Consider the following 14,155-nt stretch of genomic DNA (forward strand, 5'->3'; position numbering starts at 1 on the left):
TGGGTGCAAGAGACAATTAGCTGTATTTCTGCAGAGAAAGAATCAAACTGGAGTAGGCCTGTTCCATGAGTCAGGCCATGTTGGGCCTGATGAGATTTTTGTAAAATTAAAATCCATTTGCTTTTGTAGGCAGATTTACAGTTAAGCTCTATCTAGTTGTAAAGTGAGTTTTTGCATAAATGTGTAAACTTTATGTCTCCTCTTACCTATACCTAGGTACCAGCCATGGCTCTTGTCTCACTCTTTCTCCTCTGAGTCAGGAGGTCATGGGTTCGAGCCCCACTTCAGAAAATTAAGCTCAAAATCTCGGCTGACACTCGTCGGAGGGGCCGCCTTTCGGATGAGCCATTAAACTGAAGTTCCATCTGTCCTCTCGGGTGGACATAAAAGATCCCACTATTTCAAAGCAAAGCCGGAGAGTTTTCACCGGTGTTCCAGCCAAAATTCATCCCTCAACCACCATCACTTAAAAAACAGATTCCTCATTATCATATTGCTGTTTGCAGGATCTTGATGTGTCCAAATTGGCTGCTGCATTTTCTACAACAGTGACGACGCTTCAAAAGTACCTCATTGGCTGTAAAGTGCTTTGTGACATACTGAGGTCATGGAATGTGCGATAGAAATATGTTCTTTTTCTATTTATTCTTTTCTATGTCATTTCTTTCAGTTCTTTTTGTGTGTTCTACTATTGCCTTGTATGGAGGTTTTATAACATGTACCCTTCTGTTTTGCAGGCTCACCACCCAGTACCTTTACCCACAGGCTATCGTACAGCCTGGAGTCGTCCTCCCAACCCAGCTGCAGTCGGTGACTTCTCCTTTCATTGACTATACTGCTTCTGCTGCCTATGCGCAATATGCCACCTATGATCAGTACCCGTACGCCGCCTCGCCTGCTGCAAGCTACCTTGGATTCGGCTACTCCGCTCTGCAGCAGCCTGTGGTGAGTGGGAGTCCCACTGCTGCTGCCACAGCCGCTTTTGTTCAGTATCCCGCTCAACCGTTGCAACCTGACCGCATGCAGTAAAGGAAATGGAGGAAGGAAAGGTGGATATGAAAAAAGGACCTTGCACCATCCACTAAGGTGGAAAGACACATGGGCGATTCGTGGGATATTGCTGTCAGATCTCAGAGCGGGTGAATATGGAGAGCTGTTTGAAGTATTAACAGGGGCAGACAGGAGCCACCAGGGGCCTGGGATCCTTGAGGATAAATCCTGTCTTTCAGCTTGTCTGCTGGAAAGAAGTGCCTCCAATCAGAAACCGAACATTAATCACAAGCCAGGAAAGCAGACCACTTTCTTTCTGTCTTTCTCTCTCTGTCTTTGTCTCTGTTGCTCTTGGTCTCTCCCTCTCTCTCTGTCCCTATGTGACTCTCTCGCTCTCGATGCCCACCCCTGCCCTTTCCCCCAGTTACATAATGTATTCTCTCCTCATCCCCACCTCTTAGAATGAAGAGTCGCAGATTGTTTATTATAAGGTACGAACTACAGCAGAAACAATACAGGGAGATAAAAGAACACAAACAAAACGCTATTTTTGTTGTATAAAAACTTCTATTATTTATCAATGCCTTACAGAGGAAAAAAATTGTGACTACTTTTTAATATTTATTGCGATGAGCTGTGAATCGCAACTGGGGAAAGAGAAAAGTTAGTTGTTCAGCTACCATTGTATAAATTATTGTAAGTAGATTATAAATTAATAGGTTGCTAATTAATTTCAATATGCAAAAGAACTTTGGAAAGGAAGTAATATTTCTGTAGTCAGAACACTGTTCTATTTTCTTAATTTTGTAATTAATCTTAAGATCATCTCAACCTGGGTATATATTTTTTAAGAGAGCTTTTTTTTTAGAAAGCTAATTGTATATGAACGGGGCAGTAATTTTTACCAATTTAATGATGCAGTATTCATCTCTCATTCTGTTCAATATCCTGTAAGGCACTGGAATTTCCTCACTGTAAAAACACCTGCTATGTTGAGGAGAAAACTGACTAGATATCTGATAGATTTGGATACCAAACATTTTTATACCCAGCTGAAATGAATGAGAAGTTTTAAGTTATAAATCCAATTTTTAAAATTTCTTTTGTAAAAAAGTTTGTAAAAAAAAAAAGTGTTTTAGGCTCAAAGCTGCAATTACATATAACGGCATTTCTATCAGACTGTAGCTGGTACTGAGAAAAATGTTTTCAATGTTGTATTAAAGGAATATAAATATCAAATGAAAGCTTGACCATAATCTGATTTGTTTCCTGCTCACACTGAGGCGGTTTGTTACTCTAACTGGGAGGTTGAACAGTACACTGAGGTGCCTGTTGCTGTGATAATGGAGGGAGGGCTACATGTTAGTTGTCTTCACAGAATCACAGAATAATACAGTGCAGAAGAGGTCCTTCAGCCCATCGAGTCTGCACCAATGCATTAAAACACCTGACCTGTCTACCTAATCCCATTTGCCAGCACTTGGCCCATAGCCTTGAACGTTATGACGTGCCAAGTGCTCATCCAGGTACTTTTTAAAGGATGTGAGGCAACCTGCCTCTACCACCCTCCCAGGCAGGGCATTCCAGACCGTCACCACCCTCTGGATAAAGTTCTTCCTCAAATCCCCCTTAAACCTCCCGCCCCTCACCTTAAACTTGTGACCCCTCGTAACTGACCCTTCAACTCAGGGGAACAGCTGCTCCCTATCCACCCTGTCTATGCCCCTCATAATGTTGTACACCTCGATCAGGTCACCTCTCAGTCTTCTCTGCTCCAGCGAAAACAACCCAAGCCTATCCAACCTCTCTTCATAGCTTAAATGTTCCATCCCAAGCAACATCCTGGTGAATCGTCTCTGCACCCCCTCCAATGCAATCACATCCTTCCTATAATGTGGTGACCAGAATTGCACACAGTACTCCAGCTGTGGCCTTACCAGAGTTCTGTACAACTCCAACATGACCTCCCTGCTTTTGTAATCTGTGCCTCGATTGATAAAGGCAAGTGTCCCATATGCCTTTTTCACCACCCTATTAACCTGCCCTTCTGCCTTCAGAGATCTATGGACAAACACGCCAAGGTCCCTTTGTTCCTCGGAACTTCCCAGTGTCAGGCCATTCATTGAATACTTCCATGTCGCATTACTCCTTCCAAAGTGTATCACCTCACACATTTCAGCATTAAATTCCATCTGCCATTTTTTGCCCATTTGACCATCCCATCTATATCTTCCTGTAACCCAAGACACTCCACCTCACTGTTAAGCACTCGGCCAATCTTTGTGTCATCCGCGAACTTACTGATCCTGCCCTCCACATAGTCATCTATGTCGTTTATATCAATGACAAACAATAGGGGACCCAGCACAGATCCCTGTGGTATGCCACTGGACACTGGCTTCCAGTCACTAAAACAGCCGTGTCATTTATTTATTTAGAGATACAGCACTGAAACTGGCCGTTTGGCCCACCGAGTCTGTTCCGACCAACAACCACCCATTTATACTAACCTTACAGTAATCCCATATTCCCTACCACCTACCTACACTGGGGGCAATTTACAATGGCCAATTTACCTATCACCTGCAAGTCTTTGGCTGTGGGAGGAAACCGGAGAACCGGGCGAAAACCCACACGGTCACAGGGAGAACTTGCAAACTCCGCACACCAGTATCGAACCCGGGTCCCTGGAGCTGTGAGGCTGCAGTGCTAACCACTGCGCCACTCGTCCGGACTTGGAAATTTGTCCACTTTTAAGCCTGCCAAAACCTCCAATACCTTGTCACTCCCTATGACAATTAATTATGATAATGTCTTCCGGCCCTGTCAGCCGAGGGATTAGGTTTTGATTTCCTCTTACCTGCTGTGCTGGTGATGGATGACTTGTACTTGGCGAGGGTTCCATGAATGTCACCAGTCTTGCAGTAACCGGCTCAGGTGTCAATCTTTACGTGTGAGTCTTGCCCGATCACAAGAACAAGTGGAGACCATTCATCCTCTTGAGACTGCACCACCATTCACTAGACCATGGCTGCTCTGTACAAACTCCATTTACCTGCCCCTTCATGTCCCTTGATACCTTTACCTAACAAAAATCTATCGGTCTCAGTCTTGAACTCAAATTGACCCACTGCATTTTGGGGAAGAGAATTCCAGATTTTTACTAGCCTTCATGTGAAAGTGTTCCCTGATTTCACTCCTTAAATGGTCTTGCTCTAATTTTAAGATAACGTCCCCATGGTTCTTGATTCCACCACAAGAGGAAACATAGAAAATAGGAGCAGGAGTAGGCCCTTCAGCTCTGTTCCACCATTCATTATGATCATGATTGCTCGTCTAATTCAGTACCCAGTTCCCGCTTTCTCCCCATATCCCTTGATCTCTTTGGCATTAAGAAATATATCTATCTCCTTCTTGAATATATTTACTGACTTGGCCTCCACTGCCTTCTGCGGTAGACAGTTCCACAGATTCACCACCCTCTGAGTGAAGAAATTTCTCCTCATCTCTGTTCTAAATGGCATACCCCATATCCTGAGATTGTGACCCCTGTTCTGGACTGCCCAGCCATCGGGAACATCCCGCAACTAGCCTGTCTAGTCCTGTTAGAATTTTATAGGTTTCTATGAGATCCCCTCTCATTCTTCTAAACTCTCGTGAATATAGGCCTAGTTGACCCAATCTCTCCTCATATGTCAATCCTGCCATCCCAGGAATCAGCCTAGTAAATCTTCTTTGCACTCCCTCCATGGCAAGAACATCCTTCCTCAGATAAGGAGACCAAAACTGCACACAATACTCTAGATGTAGTCTCATCAAGGCCCTGTATAACTGCAGTAAGACATCCTTGCTCCTGTACTCAAATCCTCTTGCAATGAAGGCCAACATACCATTCGCCTTCCTAACTGCTTGCTGCACCTGAATGCTTGCTTTCAGCGACTGGTGTGCGAGGACAGCCAGGTCTCATTGCATCTCCCTCTTTCCCATTCTATCACCATTCAGATAATAATCTGCCTTTCTGTTTTTACAACCAAAGTGGATAACCTCACATTTATCCACGTTATACTGCATCTGCCATGCATTTGCCCACTCACGCAACTTGTCCAAATCACATTGGAGCCTCTTTGCATCCTCCTCACAGCTCACATTACCCCTCAGCTTTGTGTCATCTGCAAATTTGGAAATGTTCCATTTAGTTCCCTCACCCAAGTCATTAATATATATTGTGAATAGCTGAGGTACCCCACTAGTCACTGCCTGCTACTCAGAAAAAGACCCGTTTATTCCAACTCTCTGTTTCTTGTCTGTCAATCAATTCTCAATCCGTGCCAGTATATTACCCCCAATCCCATGTGCTTTAATTTTGCACACCAACCTATTATGTGGGGCCATATCGAAAGCCTTTTGAAAATCCAAAGACACCACACCCACTGGTTCTCCCTTATCTATTCTACTAGTTACATCTTCAAAAAACTCCAGCAGATTTGGTAAGCATCATTTCCCTTTCGTAATCCCATGCTGACTTTGTCCAATCCCATTTATGCTTTCCAGGTGTTCTGCTATCACATCCTTTATAATAGACACTAGCATTTTCCTCACTACTGATGTAAGGATAACTGGTCTGTTATTCCCTGATTTTTCTCTCCTTTTTTAAATGGTGCGGTTACATTTGCCACCATCCAATTTGTAGGTACTGCTCCAGAGTCTATAGAATTTTGGAAGATGACCACTATTTCCAAGGCCCTGGGGATTTGTCATCTTTTAATCCCATTAATTCCTCTAGCAATTTTTTTTTAATGAATACTGATTTCCTTCAGTTCCTCCCTCTCATTAGACCCTTGGTTCCATAACATTTCTGGGAGGTTATTTGTGTCCTCCTTTCTGAAGACAGAACCAAAGTATATGTTTCATTCTTCTGCCATTTCTTTGTTCCCCATTATAATTTCCCCCATTTCTAACTGTAAGGGTCCTACATTTGTCTTCACTAATCTTTATAGGGTAGCCAGATAGAAACTATCAAATCCTTTAAACACCTCATTCAAATCACCCCTCAATCTTCATACAGGCCAAGTTTATGCAACCATCCTCATAATTTAGCCCTCTAAGCTTTAGTAACATTCTGGAGGATCTAAGCTACACCCCCTCCAACTCCTGAATATCCTTTTTGAGATGCGGTGCCCAAAACTGAACATAGTATTCCAGATGGGGTCTGACCATAACTCTTACACAATTGTCCACATCACCAAAGTGCGATTTATAGTAGCAAAATGCATCTGATTGCAGGGACCAAGAATCCCAGTATCGTGAATGGGGAACCAGTCACCGAGGCAAGGTAGTATTTCCACCTGCAAATGGCAACCTTAATGCCCACAGTTTTTGGTGGTCTAACCTGATAGGTTGAGAAGTCTCCCAACCCGCTTCCCGGTGTCCAACCGGGTTGTTTCTAGTACCGTTGGATGCCCCATGAGCCCTGCTACTGCCAACCGACGCACAGAAAAGGTCGGCCTCAGCCTTGCGGATTCAAGAGACGGAAAATGGCTTCCGCCTTTCCTGCTGTCACTCGGCCAGGCAGAGGTGCAGCCAAAGGGCACTGGTACTGCCTGCCGCGCCTCACCAAGCACAGTCATCTGCCATTGTCCACAAGGAGATCGGACCTTCCGTCCCGAAGTTATTGCCAGAGGACTGAAGGATGCTGGCATTGGGAAAGCTGATTTTTAATTTTCCCTTAGTCCTTCAGGTTCAACGCCCCAATATACCTGTAGTACGTTTGAGAGTCAGCCCTTCCCAATGAGCATCACGAACCAATGCCGTGAGCAATCAACTGCACTTGGGAAAACTCAGCCCGTGAGAGCTTTGGGAGATTTTGGAAATTCCGGATAATAGAGCTTGCCGGTTGGAAAAGTGCTGGATAACAAAGCTTTTGTGAGGTCAACACAGATCAAAGGTCATATGTCGGGCATGCCTGACCCTTCTTCGGAAGGTGACCCGAAACATTAACTCTACTTCTCTTTCCACAGATGCTGCCAGACCTGCTGAGTGGTTCCAGCATTTCTTGTTTTTATTACATGGACACATCACTGGGCCAACCTGCCCTGGGACCAGCAGGCGCCAATACAATTGTCTCTCTCTCTTCATGTGGTTTGTTTAAAACATTCCCACAATTAGATAACTAACATAATGGACTCAGATTTACATAATTGATGGTTAATTCTTAATTGTTACAAATGCAGAGCAGTATTTATCTGCTTGGCTTCAGTGATGTTAGTCACTGCTGTATATGGTCACAGGGCTGCTACATTCCAGAGCCTACTCCCACTGCCCAATATCGACAACAACAACAACAACTCGCATTTACATAGCACCTTTGATATAGCAAAATGTCCCAAGCTGCTTCACAGGAGCGTTATCAGACAAAAATTGACCCTGAGCCACATGAAGAGATATTAGGACAGGTGAACAAAAGCTTGCCCAAGCGTTGAAAGGATGTCTAAATGGTGAAGAGAGTGGTGGAGAGGTTTAGCGAGGGAATTCCAGAGCTTAGGTTCTAGGCAGCTGAAGGCACGACTGCTAATGGTGGATCAATGGAAATTAGGAATACACAAGAGGCCAGAATTTGAAGAGCGCAGAGATCTCAAGGGCTATAGGACTGGAGGAGGTAACAGAGATAGGAGGGGTGAGGCCATGGAGAGATTTGAAAACAAGGATAAGAATTTTAAAATGGAAGTATTATGGGACGGGGAGCCAGTGTAGGTCAGTGAGCACAGAGGCAATGGGTGAATGGGACTTAGTGTGAGTTAGGATGTGGCAGCATAGGATGTGTTCAACTTTATAGCAGATAGAAGATGGGAGGCCAACCAAGACAGCATGGCAATCGTCGAGTCTGAAGGTAATTAAAGGCCTGGATAAGTGTTTCAGCAACAGATGAGCTGAGACAGGCAATGTTACGGAGGTAGGAGTAGGCGGTCATGGTGATGGAGAGGATATGGTGTCAGCTGCTTAGTTCAGGGTCAAATGGGACACCAAGGTTGCGAACAGTCTGGTTTAGCCTCAGACAGTGACCAGAGGGATGGAGTCAGTGACTATGGAACCAAGTTTGTGGTGGGGGCCAAAGACAATGGCTTTGGTCGTCCCAATATTTAGTTGGGGAAAATTTCAGCTCATCCAATACTGTTTGTCAGACAAGCAGTGTGACCAATTAGAGGCAGTAGAGGGGCTGAGAGAGACAAGGTCCATGACCAAGCGTGAAATTGGTTTACTTTCAATAATATGATAAGATGAACAAGAGTTAGTGACTTCAACAATCCTTCCCCTAACAACAAAGACAAGTGACATGGAATATTCATTTCTTGGTTTATGTCCTTTCAGGTCAGTTTCTAGCTAGACAAGTGACTTGGCTCTCTCTTAATTCCCAGCTCAGGCCAGGACATGGCTTTTCACAGACCCAGAATTTCGGGTTTTCGGTCCTTTTTTCTTAATCCTGGTCCCCCAGGATGCAAACTTTCACCAGATGATCCTGACAGATACTCTTACTGAACTCAAATAAATTAAGTCACCAACGAGAATAGATGCTGATGATCATAGAAATTTCCAAACTAGCTTTAATTGTCCAAAGCATGCTGCTTCATAGAAACATAGAAAATAGAAGCAGGAGTAGGCCATTCGGTCCTTCGAGCCTGCTCCACCATTCATTATGATCATGGCTGATCATCCAACTCAGTAACATGTTCCCGCTTTCCCCCCATATCCTTTGATCCCTTTAAACCCAAGAGCTATATCTAACTCCTTCTTGAAAACATACAATGTTTTGGCCTCAACTGCTTTCTGTGGTAGTGAGTTCCACAAGTTCACCACTCTCTGGGTGAAGAAATTTCTCCTCATCTCAGTCCTGAAAAGTTTACCCCGTATCCTTAGACTATGACCCCTGCTTCTGGACTTCCCCACCATCGGGAACATCCTTCCTGCAGCTACCCTGTCAAGACCTGTTAGAATTTTATAGGTTCCTATGAGATTCCCCCCTCACTCTTCTGAACTCCAGCACATATAATCCTAACTAACTCGATCTCTCCTCATACGTCAATCCCGCCATCCCAGGAATCAGTCTGGTAAACCCTTCGCTGCACTCCCTCTATAGCAAGAACATCCTTCCTCAGATAAGGAGACCAAAACTGCACACAATATTCCAGGTGTGGCCTCACCAAGGCCCTGTATAATTGTAGCAAGACATCCCTGCTCCTGTACTCGAATCCTCTCCCTAGGATGGCCAACATACCATTTGCCTTTTTTACCGCCTGTTGGACCTGCATGCTTACCTTCAGCGAATGGTGTACGAGAACACCCAGGTCTCGCTGCATATTCCCCTCTCTCAGTTTATAGCCATTCAGATAATAATCTGCCTTCCTGTTTTTGCTAACCTCACACTTATCCACATTATACTGCATCTGCCATGCATTCACCCACTCACTCAACTTGTCCAAATCACCCTGAAGCCTCTCTGCCTCCTCCTCACAACTCACCCTCCCACACAGTTTTGTGTCATCTGCAAATTTGGAGATATTACATTTAGTTTCTCATCTAAATCATTAATATATATTGTGAATAACTGGGGTCCTAGCACCAATCCCTGCAGTACCCCACTAGTCACTGCCTGCCATTTGGAAAAAGACCCATTTATCCTGACTCTTTGCCAACCAATTTTCTATCCATCGCAATACACTACCCCCAACCCCATGTGCTTTAATTTTACATGCTAATCTCTTATGTGGAACTTTGTCCAAAGCCTTCTGAAAGTCCAAATAAACCACATCCACTGGCTCCCCCTCATCAACTCTACTGGTTACATCCTCGAAGAATTCTAGTAGATTTGTCAAGTATGATTTCCCTTTTGTAAATCCATGCTGACTCTGCCCGATTCGACCACTGTTCTCCAAGTGCTCTGCTATAAAATCTTTGATAATGGACACTAGAATTTTCCCCACTACTGACGTCAGGCTGACTGGCCTATAATTCCCTGCATTCTCTCTACCTCCTTTTTTAAATAATGGGGTTACATTAGCTACCCTCCAATCTGTAGGAACTGTTCCAGAATCTATAGAATCTTGGAAGATGACCACCAATGCATCCATTATTTCTAGAGCCACTTCCTTAAGTACTCTGGATTGCATACCATCAGGCCCTGGGGATTTATTGGCCTTCAATCCCATCAATTTCCCCAATACCATTTCTCTACTAATACTGATTTCCTTCAGTTCCTCTCTCTCACTAAACCCTGTGTTCCCCAATATTTCTGGTATGATATTTGTGTCCCCCTTTGTGAAGACAGAACCAAAGTATGCATTTAGTTGGTCAGCCATTTCTTTGTTCCCCATAATAAATTCCCCTGTTTCTGACTGTACATTTGTCTTCACCAATCTTTTTCTCTTCACATACCTATAGAAACCTTTACAGTCAGTTTTTATGTTCCCCGCAAGCTTACTCTCGTACTCTATTTTCCCCTTCTTAATCGATCCCTTCAGACACCCTGTTTGAATCTTAATCCACATCTCCAGCCCTGCTATGAATTTAACCCCTTGATCACTCAGTATAACTCAATAGTAACATTTTTAAAATAGTGCACTGAGGTCTCCTGATGATAGCATTGTCAGAAATCCTGTGATGAGACATGTATCTTCCTCGCCTGGGATAGGTCCTTCTCATGTCAGCATCACACTCACTCATGAAGACTGTGCACCCAAATAGATACACCACTGTGTCTGCCGATCCTCCTGGATTCCCCAAGCTGTGTTCAGTCCTGCCTGGGAGACGTGTAACATTGTGTCTGGTTCCTCTGACTTTTTATATGCCGTTTGGGCAGCCTGCTCTGATTTTCAAATTTCCTTCCAGCTTTTCCCAGTAGATAGATGAAAGTGTGTGAGGATCACATGTTTCTCATTTTAGAATTCTTTTAATTAGATTGAAACTTCTATTTATACAGTGACTTTCATAATCTCTGGATGTCCCAAAGGGATTCACAGCCAGTGAAATATATTTGAAATGCAGTCACTGATGTAATGTAGGGAAATGCGCCAGAGTGACACTGGAGTGCAAAACTGATCGGCCTAACTGGCCAACATTTACTGCTCAACCAACATCAACACAAACTGATTATCTGGACCTTTATCTCAGGGCTGTTTGTGGGACATTTATTATTGATTCGTTCATGGTGTATGAGTGTTGCTGGCAAGGGCAGCATTTATTGCCCATCCCTAATTGCCCTGGAGAAGGTGGTGGTGAGCTGCCTTCTTGAACCGCTGCAGTCCTTGTGGTGTAGGTCAACCCACAGTGCAGTTAGGAAGGGAGTTCCAGGATTTTGACCCAGTGACAGTGAAAGAACGGTGATATAGTTCCAAGTCAGGATGCTGTGTGACTTGGAAGGAAACTTGCAGCTGGTGGTGTTCCCATGCGTCTGCTACCCCTGCTCTTCCAGGCGGGAGAGTTCGTGGGTTTGGAAGCTGCTGTTGAAGGAGCCATGGCGAGTTACTGCATTGCATCTTGTAGATGGTACACACTGCTACCACAGTGCGCTGGTGGTGAAGAGAGTGAATGTTTAAGGTTGTGGATGGGGTGCCGATCAAGTGAGCTGCTTTGTCCTGAATGGCGTCAAATTTCTTGTGGGGTGTTGGAGCCGCACACATCCAGGGAAGTGGAGATTATTCCATCACACATCTGACTAGTGCCTTGTTGATGTTGGACAGGAAATTAGTATTAATGAGAAGGTTGTATTGGAGAAATTGATGGGGCTGAAGATTGATAAGTCCCCAGGACCTGATCCCAGAGTGTTGAAAGAGGTAGCTATGGAGATAGTGGATGCACTGGTGATCATCTTCCAAAATTCTATCGATTCTGAAACGGTTCCTGCAGATTGGAAGGTTGCAAATGTAACCCCACTAAGGGAGGGAGAGAGAAAACAGGGAATTACAGACCTGTTAGCCTTACATCAGTCATTGGGAAAATGTGAGAATCTATTCAAAAGGATGTGATAAATGGACACTTGGATAATAACAATCTGATAGGGCATAGTCAACATGGATTTATGAATGGGAAATCATGTTTGACGAACCTGTTGGAGGTTTTTGAGGATGTTACTAACAGAATTGATAAAGGGGAGTTGGTGGACGTGGTATACTTGGATTTTCAAAAGGCTTTTGATAAAGTCCCCCACAGGAGGTTGTTTAGCAAAATTAAAGCACATGGGATAGGAGGTAATATACTGGCATGGATTAAGGATTGATGAAAAGGCAGAAAGCAGAGAGTAGGAATAAAAGGGTCATTCTCGCGTTGGCAGGCTGTGACTAATGGGGTACAGCAGGGATCAGTGCTTGGGCCCCAACTGTTCACAATATATATCAACGAGTTGGATGTGGGGACCAAATGTAATATCTCCAAATTCGCAGATGACACAAAACTAGGTGGGAATGTGTGTTGTGAGGAAGATGCAAAGCAGCTTCAAGGGGATTTGGACAGACATAGTAAGTGGGCAAGAACATTACAGGTGGAATATAATATGGAAAAATGTGAGGTTATCCACTTTGGTAGGAGGAATGGTAAGAGATTAGAAAGTGTAGATTAGGACCTGGGTGTCTTTGTCGATAAGTCACTGAAAGCTAACATGCAGGTGCAGCAAAGAATTAAGAAGGCTAATGGTATGTTAGCCTTTATCGCAAGAAGATTTGAGTACAGGAGTAGTGAAGTCTTGCTTCAATTGTATAGAACCTTTTTTAGACCGCACCTGGAGTACTGTGTGCAGTTTTGGTCCCCTTACCTTAGGAAGGATATTATTGCCATAGAGTGAGTGCAACAAAAGTTCACCAGACTTATTCCCGGGATGGCGGAACTGTACTATGAAGAGAGATTGGGAAACTGGGCCTGTATTCACTAGAGTTTTGAAGAATGAGAGGTGATCTCATTAAAACCTACAAAATACTTAAAGGGATAGACAGGGTAGATGCTGCTAAGATGTTTCCCCTGGTTGCGGCGTCTAGAACCAGGGGACACAATTTCAAAATAAGGGGGAAGCCACTTAGGACAGATATAAGGAGAAATGTCTTTACTCAGAGAGTTGTGAATCTTTGGAATTACCCTGTTCTTTTACAACAAGATTATTAATTAGCCCTTTCTCATTACATAATAATAGATCTAAAATAGCTTGTTCTCTAGTCAGTTCCTCAACATTGTGCTCCAGAAAACCATCCCTAACACACTCCAAAATCTCGTCCTCCACAGCATTAGTGCTCATTAGGTTTGCCCAGTCTACTCTCATGACTGTATTACCCATGCTACATGCTTCGCTAATCTCCTGAATAATTTCATGTCCCACACTTCCACTATGGTTTGGTGGCCTCTAAACAACTCGTACAAATGTTTGCTGCCCCTTGCTGTTTCTTAGCTCCACCCAAACAGATTCCAATCTGAGATCCTCCCTTACTAATGTACCGATCCCATCCCTTATTATCAGTGCAACACCACCTCCTTTTCCTTTTTGCCCGTCCTTCCTAAATGTCGAATATCCTTGAATTTTCAGTTCCCAGTCTTGGTCACCCTGTAGCCATGTTTCCGTTATGGCAATTAGATCATACCCATTTGCCTCTATTTGTGCCTTTAAATCATCTACCGTATTGCAAATGCTATATGCATTCAGGTAGAATGTCCTTAACCTTGTCTTCTTGACATTATTCTGCATTCTAAGCCTAGTTGATGCTCGACTTTGTTTCGCCTGCCATCTAATGTCACTTGCTACTTTTCTACCTCCTGTTACCAGCTTTACTTCTTTCCAATTTAAGCGACCCCTCAGGTTCCCATCCCCCTGACAAGCTAGTTTAAACCCTCCCCAACAAGACTAGCAAATCTCCCTGCGAGGAGGTTAGTTTCAGTCCTGTTAAGGTGTAGCCCGTCCATCTTGTACAGGAGGTCTCACCTGTCCCAGAACCAGTCCCAATGCCTCAAAAATCTGATTCCTTCCCTCCTTCACCAATTCTCCAGCCACATGTTCAATCGATCAATCCTCCTATTCCTATGCTCACTAGATTACTGCGTTGGAGGCCCTGCTTTTTAATTTCCTTCGTAACTCCCTAAAAAGTGCTTTCAGAACCTCATCTCTCTTCTTACCTATGTCATTGGTATCAATGTGGAT

General features: G+C 43.9%; 1 protein-coding gene across 1 annotated transcript in view; it reads left to right on the forward strand.

The window, feature by feature from the left end:
- The window catches only part of LOC137378012 (RNA-binding protein 38-like), a 63,189-nt gene extending 60,961 nt beyond the window's left edge, over positions 1-2,228 (forward strand). Inside the window, exon 4 of the mRNA XM_068048043.1 lies at positions 738-2,228. Coding sequence (XP_067904144.1) covers positions 738-1,029 — 292 coding nt within the window. The 3' untranslated portion in view covers positions 1,030-2,228. The remainder of the gene's footprint in view (positions 1-737) is intronic.
- The last annotated feature ends 11,927 nt before the right edge of the window (positions 2,229-14,155 follow it).

This window comes from Heterodontus francisci, chromosome 16 (assembly GCF_036365525.1).
Source record: "Heterodontus francisci isolate sHetFra1 chromosome 16, sHetFra1.hap1, whole genome shotgun sequence".
In the NCBI taxonomy this organism is placed as follows: Eukaryota; Metazoa; Chordata; class Chondrichthyes; order Heterodontiformes; family Heterodontidae; genus Heterodontus; species Heterodontus francisci.